Source organism: Pocillopora verrucosa, chromosome 4 (genome assembly GCF_036669915.1).
Source record: "Pocillopora verrucosa isolate sample1 chromosome 4, ASM3666991v2, whole genome shotgun sequence".
Lineage (NCBI taxonomy): Eukaryota > Metazoa > Cnidaria > Anthozoa > Scleractinia > Pocilloporidae > Pocillopora > Pocillopora verrucosa.
Window position 1 is genome coordinate 10,889,535 of NC_089315.1, and position 12,753 is coordinate 10,902,287.

General features: G+C 37.9%; 1 protein-coding gene across 5 annotated transcripts; it reads left to right on the forward strand.

The window, feature by feature from the left end:
- Positions 1-95: 95 nt before the first annotated feature.
- On the forward strand, positions 96-11,091 carry LOC131784962 (TNF receptor-associated factor 2). 5 transcript variants are annotated; one of them, XM_059101805.2, is made up of 8 exons: positions 96-157; positions 5,796-5,955; positions 6,404-6,455; positions 6,856-6,960; positions 7,313-7,477; positions 8,068-8,145; positions 8,988-9,077; positions 9,360-11,091. In XM_059101805.2, exons 2-8 carry the CDS (start codon positions 5,807-5,809, stop codon positions 10,392-10,394), a joined length of 1,674 nt encoding a protein of 557 aa, XP_058957788.2. In that variant the 5' UTR covers positions 96-157; positions 5,796-5,806; the 3' UTR covers positions 10,395-11,091. The 5 variants fall into 5 exon arrangements, with proteins under 5 accessions (XP_058957788.2, XP_066021228.1, XP_058957785.2 ...); XM_066165131.1 differs by lacking the exon at positions 96-157 and adding an exon at positions 1,443-1,748; XM_059101802.2 differs by lacking the exon at positions 96-157 and adding an exon at positions 3,988-4,068.
- Positions 11,092-12,753: the final 1,662 nt, after the last annotated feature.

Sequence of the window (12,753 nt, forward strand, 5' to 3'; positions counted from 1 at the left end):
TGGTTATAAATGTGACTGATCCTTGATACTCACGTGAGGCCTCGCCTATGCCTGTAATAGCATAACTATGAACTCATTTAGGCTCGATTCTGCATGTGCGGGAGGGTATTTGAAACTATTACAAGTAGAGGATAGCATTCTACTTCTCCTTTGCACGGTGAGTATACAAATACATATATATATATATATTTTTTTGCCTGAGTTGTAATTATCAAACCTGTCGCGTATTGAGTTAATGATCCATGTACTTTCTAGTATCGTGAAGGCAGGAACCTCACGGTATTATCAGGCTTCTCTTTTATGTGAATGAAACTCGAATAAGATACCTTTCTTAGACAAAAACCATGTCTGATCTCTTTGATTAAACCGAGAGAGGCTCTCTTCAAATAATATTGACCCATTTTTTTACTTCTTTACGAGTTATCTCCAGTTACACCGCAAACTATAAATACGATAAGTTTAAATCGAATTTTACGGAACCCTCATCTTCGATTCCCTTTGGCAGTATTTTCACGAATGAATAAGAAGTTGATCGACAGTAAACAATATCAGTAGAACAAAGCTGAATCAAATTTTCAATGTTTAAGTAGCGTTACCGACTGCAAACAGTCGCGTGACCGTTAAAGTTATAACAATAACGTAGTGGAAATCCGAGGGATCATCAGACCGCATCTTTCACGAGTCATTCGTGTTTCAAAACTCGATGCTATCCCGTTGAGGTTTTCTCCATTAATATTCGAACTTGGTAACTTGAATATTCATAAGAATGCCTTTAAGGGATAATTGGAATGAAAAAAGTAATCACTCTGGGAAATTTTGTTATTATTTTGTTTGGTTTAAATTAAGCAAAGGTGAAAAGAAACCGGAAAATCGCGGAGTTCTTTGACTCAGTCATATGTTCTTGATTGTGCAGCGCATGTGGTTAAAAATTTCGTGCATGCACTATGATTCAACATTAGTAGAACGAAGCTGAAGAACGGAATCAACTTTTCAATGTTCAATGAATATTACCAACTGCAAACGGCGTGGGCATAAGCGGTGGCGTGACTGTTAAAGTTATTACACTAAAGGGAAATCAGGGGAATCATCAGACCGAATCATGGGTTTTTCCCATCGATATTCGATAACTTGGATATTCATAGGGATGCCTTTGAAAGATAATTGAACTGAAAAAATTAATCTCTCTGAAAAATGTTATCATTTTGGTCGGTTTAAATTAAGCGAAGGTGAAAAAAAAAACTTGAAATCGAGTTCTTTGACTCAGTCACATGATGATGATCGTGCAACTCGTGCATTTGAAATCTTTGTGCATGCATTATGATTCATCAATTAATTTTGTTAACTAAAAGTACCGCATTGCGTCATTGCATAAGTATTTTGTTACGTCATTGTGTCTTATGTCACTTTGTATCAGTTCTCTCGCAAAACTATTCAAAGATGGCGGTACCAGAAAAAATAGGAAAGAGTCACGACTGTGTTCCGCGACTGCTTGATTCAGGTAAAGGAAAAACTTAAATTCCAAGCAATATGATAACTTGGAAAGGTGCAGCAGATCTGCAGGCAGAACAATTGATCGCCTACGGTTTCCAGTTCCGACAATGGGTCAGCCTACCCTAGTCTTTTTGGCAAGAACCTACCATTGTGGACGATTCATATTTGTCTATGAGTCATCCATGAGATTCATCATTTTCGCAGTGTAAACCTCCTTGACGCACAAGTATAAGGACAGAAATCAAGTGCCAGTACATGTAAGTGAAATACAGTGGAAGCCATTTTTTTTATTTAGACTCTCGCAGTAATCTGCGATCACTTTACCGTCAAAATTTATAACTTGACGTATTTCGAATGAAACTTAATTCGTAACAATCATACAGCTGAAGTAACGGTATATGGATGGCTAATGCTATCTATCTCAATTTGTACGTGCGAAAGTGAGAATCAGCTATTGCGTATGATTGCATGTATGTTTTTGTTTGTAATCTGCCGTCGTGATAAGTTGACGAGTTGTAGAACGGTCAAGAGAAGAAGTTTGAACATTTTGAGATCTATCTAGTTGACTGTGAGAACTTTACTGCGAGTTACATGACGATAGCGTTCAACAAAGTTTGGTGGATTCCCCGAGCTTCAAACTACCGTTGCGTCTGCATTCAAAATGGTCTCGAAGGTATATCAGAACCGGTGAAGTGTTCGGGACAGATTATACTCTTACTTAGTTAAACGAACGTCTATCACAAGAATACCATATGAAAAACGAAGCTATCGAAAACATTTTCTTCAATCCGTAAATAACAAGGGGAGGGAATTTCGGTCAAACAATTAAGCAAAGGTCAGGTTTTCTTACTCAATATTTTTGCTTTGACTGTGTAAATCGGATTTAACTGAAGCGAAGCTTGAAATTATAATTGCTCACTCATTTGTTGTCAGTCAAGTTAATTGACTCCGCTCTATTAGGTAAAAAATGACATCCCTTTCCAAAACATCTTTTGAAGTAGCCATTTGAATGAAATTCTTTAAATTTTGCTTAACGTGCACTTCGTGTATAATGATACGCAGTGTGTCAGAAGATAAGAATGTTTTCCTTGACAATCCCCAGGTAGTAGTAAATACACTGAACACATTTTTGTAATAATCACCAGGCATAACTTTTTGTTAAAAATAGCTATTAAGCATTTCAAATATTACATAGGAACATTACATAGTTTATGTAATAAACATTACATAAACTTTATTTACCAGTTAGTCAAGTAAATTCCCAAAAAGGTTATGTATAGATAATCAGTCATTAACTGAAGAATCTTCCATTAGATACCTTGGAGTTTATTTAGCTTCAAATATTCTTTGGAAGAGCTAGGTTAACTATATTGCTGAAAAAAATCAAAAGAAGTATAGGTATTCTCTCTAGGCTTTGTTATTTCCTAAACACAAAAATTTATTAAGCCTGTATTTTACCTTAGTAGAGCCATTCATAAATTATTGTATATTTGCTTGGGGTAATACATATCAGTCAATTTTACAACCCTTGTTTACATTTATTATAATTAAAGAAAGCTACAAGAATGATAACCTTTATTAACCAGCTTCACTGAACACTCAAGTCCTTTACTTAAAGACTTGAATGTTATCAAGCTGTGTAATATCATTACCCTTCAACTTGCAGTGTTTATGTATAAGTTCCATTACAAACTTTTACCTTCAGTCTGTGATACCTTTTTAATCTTGTGAAGAACATTCATGGATATAACACTAGGTTGTCCTCCAGGATGACTTATGCTATCCCAAAAGTCAGAACAAATAATGGAATTTTCAACATAAGTTTCCAGGAAGCTAAAGTTTGGAATGATAAGTGATGACATAAAGCCTCTCTCTCTCAAACGTTTTGAGAAAAAGTTTAAGTCAATTCTTATTGCTAAATATTCATTGCAGATTTACCAAACCTATATTTTTTCAGCTTTCCGTTGTTAAATACTGGCAAACTTAGCTTTCTTTTCTTGTCTTTCTTTTACTACTAGCTTTTTTTTCTTTTTTCTTTTTGTGTTTTGTGTAGTGTATGTGCATGTGTTGTATCTGACCCCTAAACATAATAATTTATCAATTATCCAAGTAAAGCTGCCCTATCTTTTTAGCCCCCAATGGTTATTATAGGCAGCCTGAACTCTCTCCATTTTTCATTTTCATAGTCTTTCTTTTTCTACTTCTTTTTTTCTTTTTTCTTTTTGTGTTTTGAATTGTGTATGCATGTGTGTGGTACCTGACCCTTAAATGTAATAATTAATTAATAACCTAAGTAAGGCTGGACTTTCTCCATTATTCATGAAATATATATGTATTGTTTTATATCGTGTAAATTAATGTAGGGTTCATGTAAATTAGTTGTCAAAGGAAGATACATGCAAAAGAAAGTGCCATCACAACTTCTCGTTGATTCAAGTGTGTCATTCAGAAATGGGTGTTACCGCTGTATTTTGTGCATACAAGGCTCGATTTATTCCTTTGGGTATTCACTTCAGGGGCCACGTAGAACTGCCGAAAGCGTAATGACTAAGTTCGGATTCATTCCTTCTGGAAAAGGTGAGATCTTTTGGCGTCTGCAAGTGTATCCTTTTTGTTTTGATGTGTCAATGAACTCCAAAGAATGATTGAAAACATTTCATGCCTTCAAGTTTTTTCGCTCGATGTTTTAAAATTTGAATTGTATACGGTAGCCAAATTTTTGAGATTCCCTGATGTGACATGTCCCGAAAGACTAAGCTTACGAAACGCTGTATGTATGCAGTGGAATTACGTCTTAGAGGAAAATCAGTGTTATAAGTTGAATGTTTTGCATCAATATTTATCTTTATGTTTAGCATAACGCTGCATTTTTTTCATTTCAGTTCGTTTCAGGCACTTAAGTGTTTTTTTTTCACTCTGATCTCCTTCGAAACCGACTTCCGTCTTGCGAAACTGTCAAAACATTGTTGGTCCGTCGGATGAAAACCAAATTACTTGCGTGGCTCTAAAGAATCCCGAATCGTATAAATAGAATTTTATTCGATCTGAAACAATAAATAAATAAGATTTCTAAACAACAGAACCTAACCAAAAATAAGAGACCTAAGCACATCATATAATCTTCAAAACACGAACAGATTTAACCGCTAATTACATGCGGTCTTACAGAAATTACACTAACAGAAATCAACGCGAATAATTGAATGTAACAAAGCCTAAGGAAACCAAAAACGACTTAAAACAACTGACTTACTTCGTGACGGGATTCCAGAGTTAAACTAAACTGTATAATCATCAAAAACGGGAAAGCTATCCTTATTCATGCCTCCGACACGACACGTGTAAAAAACTAACTAAAAACCACCAACTTACTCATATTTCAGTGTCAATCAAGGTCATCAATAAGTGAAAAGAAAAGGTGAAATATTAAACTAAATAAACTTTTAAACGTAACGCAAATGTCACGCGAGCAATGTTCTTCTCGAAACAATTGTTAAGTTTTACGAAGGCTAGTCTGTCGACGCTTCAAGCGGCGAAAGACGAATATTTTTTTCAAAGATAATACAAATACCTTTACTTCGTTTTCCGAACAGTCGAAAGCATCTAAGAATCAGGTGTGTCAGAGGGGGAGCAAAAGCAAGTTTCTAGATTTATCGAAGGAAATACAATGTATTTCAAACAGGCGTACTTAATACGCATGCTCAACTGTCTTGCATATTTAGGTTAATCGCTGGTTCGTGTTGGTATGTTAACCTATTATGATACAACATCCGTGGGAATGCCCCTAAGGGATTTTTGTAGCTTTATGTCATTCAGTGATAAGAAGGATATGGAAGCAATCTCTCTAGGTAATCGAACATACGTGTTTGCCACAAATTGAATACAACCAGAAGAAGCTTTTCGGAGGTTGACTTCTAGACCATTGGGAAGTAAAACAAACAACCTCAAAATGAAATAACCTGATACTCTCTTTTTCAAATGCAATCCTCTGTGGTCAAATTAGTCAAAATACGCAGGGTGTGAACGGATGCGGCCCTAACTTACGGAAAATATTTTTGCATGACTTGCGAGTTTTGCGATAAGTGTATCATGCTAATAATTTTCATAGCTCAGTACATACCTCAGTTTAACCAACACGCAACAAGTCACCACAACTTGCTTCACTGGTGAAATGATACTTGGGGTAAAATCTTCTGCCTAGCACAAGTTATGTTGCATAGTACTCTAAGGTAACTGGATTGAAACGCATCTGTGATACTGACTGTTAATTTTCGTATATATATACTGATTGTTTACGATTCAAGAACCATTTGCGATGCCTGGATACCACTTAACACCAATTGATCGATCTGGGATCGACAAAAAGAACTTATGTCCTAAATGCGACGAGCTCCTCAGAGAGGCAGTGCAGACCATAGCGTGCGGCCACAGATATTGCAAGGCATGTGTGGAAGATATTCTAAGGTACGTTAAGGTGAATTTGGCTGATTATAGATGTAAGTTTCTATTTCCTAAGAAATTACCGTGATTACTCGATACTATGATAGATTACGTTTAGTCTTTCTAACCATATTTAATTAAAACGTGAGTAAAATAGATTTATGGCAGTCATTGTATTGAGTAGAAGTCATGACCTAATAAATCTGTCGGATTAAGTCTGTGCTTTGTGACAAGTATGTACAATAGTCAATCATGCATTTAGAAGCTTTTAGTTTTGTTTGTTTGTTTTTATTTTAGTGCTTCTTTCTTAGCTCAGCATGTATCTTCATGCTTTCAAATTCAGTTGCATACTGAAACTCTTGCCTGCATCTGTTTCTTACCGGGACAGGGTTATATTTTTCATGTAAGGAAAGTGGTTTAAGCTACATTTCTTTGAATTCATTAAAGTTTTTGTATTCTCTATAATCTCCAGTCAGGGACCAAGAAAATGTGTCATAGATGGGACAATCATTCAGCGAAAACAGGTAAGTTGCCCTTTTAAACCCCGAAAATCTTTAGAATTCAACTTGTCTTACTAAATCAGTCATAAGGTATCAAATTATTGCGCGAGGCTCCCAGAGCAAACGGCGGAAATGACTTTATCAAGTGAGACGATCGCCTTTTTCTCCATTGAACGAGACAGAAGCACGAGACACCAGCAGCCTTACAAGGACGATTTGAAGAATCACATTCGCACTTTAAAGAAAATAATTAGAATTGAAACATTATGAACTAAAGTATCAGAGAAAAAGCGCTCAAAATTGCGTGCGTAAACAAGGCCTGGAGGCAGATCGAATCGATACTGCTGACTTATTTCATATTTTGGACTTTTCTGATTGACACTGTATCTTCAATATCTTTTTCTTGTCTTTGTCTGCATCCTAGGTTTTCCAGGACCGATTTGTTGAGCGAGAAATCCAGTCATTGACGCTACACTGCGTCAACTATGAGCTCGGTTGTAAATGGAAGGATGAACTGAGAAAACGAGAGGTAAACCTTATTATGCTATTGGCCATTTTCATTTGAGTGTCAAAAGGGATACTTGATTACCATCTTGACTTTCTCGTCCGCGTTTTCTCGCACTGCGTGCAGTTCGCTTGTTTTCAGTTCGTGTTCTTTGTGGTATCCTCCTTTGTCTTGATTGGCCATTGTGATATTCCGAAACTGAGTCGAAGTGCGCCCAATTACTGATTCAAGGTGCGATTAATTCAAATATACATGTTTCCTCGTAACCCTTATTGTCAGCTATCAATGCTGACAAAACCTCGTGAGGTTCGACGTCGATGACTATGATATCCATTGCTTATTTAAAGTAATTTTTAATTTGGCTGCCTTTATACAGGCCCATGAAGCTGTTTGTGAGTATGTGAAAGTACCTTGTGTTCACTCCGATTGCGGCGAACTGGTAACTAGAGCCCAGTTAGCAGACCATCTGAAACAGAGGTGCCAGTATAGGTTGGACACATGTGAGTACTGCCATACTCAAGTCATTTTTGCAGTTGTAAAGGTATGTACAGTGATAACTAAATAATTTAACAACCTACCAACGTGCTCAACTCCAACGGACATTTCTCGATAAAGATATCCTCAGCTACTGCGTCGATACGAATCGATATTTAAGCTGTCACCGTAACGTCTCTGAAAATGCACTGTCATTTGAAAGTATTTCCTTTGAATGAAAAGGACCAAGCTAAAGTTCACCTGACAACAACGACGACGATAATCATCTTTTTAAACATTGGTGTTACACCTTGGTCTGTGTCTTGGTCTGTGTCTCGCATGAATTCTTTTAGTTTGCTTTTGAATAATTAGACATCTTGAAATTCAAAATACTTGAATGGTGGCTGAGACCTACGCCAGTCGAAACTCTCTAGGCGAACAATTTCGTAAGCTGGAAGCCCTCCTTACCATCTCCTCGACAAGATTTGCTTCAAAAGTTTATAGGTTCGAGGTGCTCAAATTAAATAATGATCTTCTCTCCAAGCTCTCACAAGCTTCGATGTGGCTGAATCATGACAGAAGCATAAGGTGGTACGTAATACGTGTGCTGCCTTCTTAATTTTGTCTAATGGATGTTTTCTGCTATTCATACGACAGGAACATCATGAAACCCAATGCCCTGCGGTGCTAATCGAATGCGCAAAGTGTAACAGGAAGGACATTCCTCGTGGGCAGGTAAGCTCAGACATACTTTCTCCACTGGTTTATAAGAGAGGCAAGTCTCATGAACTACCATCCGTGATTTTAGATTAGGAAAATCAACAATTACAGTGCTTTGATCAGATATGGTGCAATTACTACTTAGTATCGAAAAATTTGTATATTCTTTCTAGATCAATACGCTTGTCTGCCATTTCAATACGCGTAACCAACCCAAAAGTAAATTGTGATGAATGATTATTTAGTATACACCACACAGAAGCAAGTAGCTTGTTTATTTCTATCAATATACCGAATAATGGTCTGTAATTAAACTTATACTGATGCGCGTGGAGTTGAATGGTACAAGCTAAACCTGCTTGTCACTTCCGATCTAGCCAATCAGCGCGCGCGAAAAGGACTATTCTTCTTTGTGGTATGTACTAATCTCGATTTTTCCTATCTAACCTACTGTACGAGTTGTGGCGATTTCAAATGAGAATACTGCAATCGTAACCAATCGTACTGTCCTACTGGGCAACAAAGTATGCATGAGTTGGTAACTCACCAGATACTGTTAACTGCGTGCCATTGTTAGCCCTGTTGTGTCATCATTAATAATCATCTGTATTTAAGCCGGGAGTTCCAGATGATACGACGTCATGATTACCCGTGATACGCATACCTGCGAGCTCATTTTGGCAAGTTAAAGTGTACAGATTATTTATTCTGGAAGTGTTTATACGGACGGGCCAAAACACTGCAGGGTTATATTGGCGTCTGTTTCACGAGATCTTAATGTTTAGCGCATGACAGTAGCTTTTACGCTAGTACTAAAGTAACTGTAGCTTGTCTCGACTTTTTGACTCCATTTTTAGATGGCTTCTCATATTGACCCAATGAACGGAGACTGTGAAGAGATAACAGCTTCTTGTCCTTGGTCGCAAATCGGATGTCCTGAATCTAAGGTTCGTGTTGGGAATAAACAATATAAAAAGTGTGAACGGTTTAAATTCTCATCCATTTTTAAGAATTTGTTGAGATTTCGAACTCCGTTAATGATTAATATTGAACGGTGGTCTTCTGTGTGAAATGTGTATTCTCTACATTACATTAGATTTTTCTTAGCTTGACATTATTGTTTTTAGAGAGCAACCTCCAGAGAGTGAATTTATTGATTGATAATTGTGTCATTGAAATGTCTTACTCTGCCGATTTTCACGAAAGATTACCACCCTCTTGCCTTTCAGACTATGAAGCTGCAAGATAGAAAGGCTCATGACGAGAAAAATGTTGCTGGGCATATGTCGCTCCTCTTTCAAACAGTCATGCAACTTCTCTCTCTGGTTGGGAGTAACCTTCGTGAACCAAATCGCGTCAATACTAAAGATGTAAACATTCCATCCCAGAAAGAATTGGAGAGATTTTCTGAACAGATAGAGCACGCGTTAAAAGAGAATGAAGAATTAAAATCCAAGTTGTTGCGGCAAGAACAACGCATACACCAGTTAGAAAGTGGTGGTGCTGGGCGAAACGAACCTATTCCGAATTCATCTGCAACAGATCAAGAATCAACGATGGAGCTCTCACGGAGAATTCATAATGAAGAAGCTAAAACAGCTGACCTTGAAGTTCTCATCATCGAAGGGAACAGACAGAATGAAGATCTTCAACGGCAGGTTGCCACTTTAGCCAGAGCACTGGAAGCTGCCAAAGAGACGATTAACAGGTTACAAAGGCAGTTTGAGTCTATGAGTCACTCCCTAGCTTTGCGCAATGTCACTCTGAGCGATTTAGAGGAATACGTGACACAACAAGAAGTATCCAGCCACGACGGAGTCTTACTGTGGAAAATTTCCGACTTCGCCAGGAGACGACGAGATGCACAGTCAGGAGGTCAAGTGTCATTTTACAGCCCGTGTTTCTTCACAAGTCGTTATGGATATAAGATGTGCGGGCGTATCTATTTAAATGGTGACGGCATCGGCAAAGGAACCCACATCTCAATCTTCTTTGTGGTGATGCGCGGTCAGTATGACGCGATGCTCCGCTGGCCATTCAGACAGAAGGTTACCTTCATGTTATTGGATCAAGATAATGTGGAACACGTGGTTGACGCATTCCGTCCAGATCCTAACAGCTCCTCTTTCCAGAGGCCAAGAAGGGAAACGAACATAGCAAGTGGATGTCCTACCTTCTGCCCCCTGTCGGAGTTAAACAACCACGCTTACGTCCGGGATGACACCATGTTCATAAAAATTATAGTGGACACCACAGATTTGTAAACCGACCAAAAAACTTTCCAAAGTGGTAATTTGGTGAAAACTTCTCGTAGTGTCTTAACGTTTTCTGCCCCAAAGTCTGTTGTCGTTGACTTCTGGAAGCTAAAAAGCTAGCTTAATATTCTTGAGCAAACTAAACGACCCCTTTTAATGACGACTTTAGCCCTTAGAATGAATATTAATTTTAAATGAATGATTTATATTTAGAGGGCGGACATCGATGGGAAGTTTTGCAATAACAATTTACTTTAGCCTTTATATTTTTGTGACAGTGGAAGGTCGATATCTAGAACTGAGGCAGATATCGATGCGACGTTTAGGAATAATAACTTACAAGATACTATAAACTATTTGTTATCTTTTGCAACTTACTGTGACATTTATATTTACATGTAAGTGGTGGTGGTGGTTAACTACGATAAGTTTTGTTTGGGGTTTTTTTTTTGGACCTGCCTGGCAATATTCACCACCTGAAATTAACTTTGCATGTATTTAACGGAGCTTAGGAAATTTTATATTTAATTCGAATTATTGTCTTCAAACATTATTTATTTAGGTTTAACAAATTACTTCTTTAGCCAACTAAATTAATTCGAGGGTTTTCCCCCGGGTTCTCCGGTTTCCCTCAGCATCATAATATGTTGTTGGTCGACCAGATTCTCTTTGTGAATGCGTTAAGTAAATTGTTTAAAAACGTCAAGACTTTAGCTACTTCCTTAAACGCCGACTATTTAACAGGTGACCGTGTGTGTCAGCTTCATTTAAGATCTTAACTTAGAAGTGAGTGTTATTGTTACTTAGTTGTAAGGGTAGCTTGAATGAGTAGCTATTCAAACAAGCTCTTTCGGGTCTCTCTCTTTCCCTCTGCCCCAAAGAAGGTATAAAAGCACATAAGCCGAGGGGCAGATGGTTAGGGTGTAGTAATTCTTATGATACAAGAAAACGGACCCTGGGCTTGTGAGAAACTGACAGTGCCAATATTGGAAAGGGACATTTTTAAACGCCTATATCTCATCAAGCTTATTACCTTTCGTGAGGGAAAAAGAAAAATATATGATCACTAACTTTTAAACTCCTGATATTGCCTCTCTAGTGAGGCTGATTGTTTCACTGTACTTCGGTTATTAGCTTGTTGTGTACACTAAAACAGAGGCTAGCTTTTAAAGGCGCGCTCGGATTGGTCACTTAAACTCCGAATATCCTTTGCTACTCACCTCCGAAGGCTCGCACGGGATTTGCGCCCGAGAAAACAGTAATCGTTGTAGGAATAAATGAGTTAGAATTACCTCTTTATGCTACATTATCGATATCTAACTGTTTTAGTATACCGTATACTAAAACAACTATCCAACTCAGTGTTGTTGACTAGTGGCAAATATACACCACTAGTCGCCTCCACGTAGCGGGAGGAGTTGTTACTGAATACTCCGCATCGCCTTATATGGGAAATGACTCAACCAAGTGTTGCTAAGCTGAATTAACGCTTTATGGTCTAGAAAAAGTATAATGCTGTAACAAATGAAGGACCGGCCGGTTACCTTCATATTTCAGGATATCTTTTATTGAAATTTCTACCAGACCTTAATTTACAAAAGCTCACCTTTGAAGTCTGTTCGCCACCGTACTACAAAACCTTCTCAAATGTGCACAACACTTCAAGATTTGCTTCATGTTTAATAAGTTTAACGAAATATTTGTGTTAGTAAGTTTGTAACTTGCGGTCATAACTCGCTCATACTGAGCACTCTATTACTTACATTGCGAGGTTTTAGTTAAACAAACCACTTGAGCAAAGTGTGCACAACTTTTTCGCTTTCCGATGAAATGCTTGTATCTCGTAACCTGGAACGTTTCCTGGTTCAGAAATTTCTGTATTTCGTGTAAACATTCAGGTCCAGCCTTAGCTGGGTAACGCCGTATAAAATTTCATTCAGCGTCATTCGTAAAGCGAGGCACATTGTCATATGACTGAAGTTTAGCCGTTTGGGCGGTCGGAAGTAAAATTGACTTCCGGTCGGTTTGATTTGAAAAAATGGGGAGTGAAAACAAATTAAGTGAGCTCCCACGGCATTGAAGAAAACATTTAAACTTAATAAAAAAATTATTCAATTCGTGCTTGTTGGATATGAGGTTGGTTGATGTAGCTAATTGGGTGCTACGCGCCTCGTTACCATCTCCTGTCCGCGCAGTCATTAAACAACTGTCAGATAAACGACCTGGCAGTCCTAAGACTCTAGGTTGCATTATCCCCAAGTGCAGGATTCTTCAAGTGGAATTGGAAAGTCTTTCCTAAAAGACAACCGTGAAAATAATTAATTCACCTCTCGCGCGAATGTGCGAGGTGACACGCGAGATTGAAAGG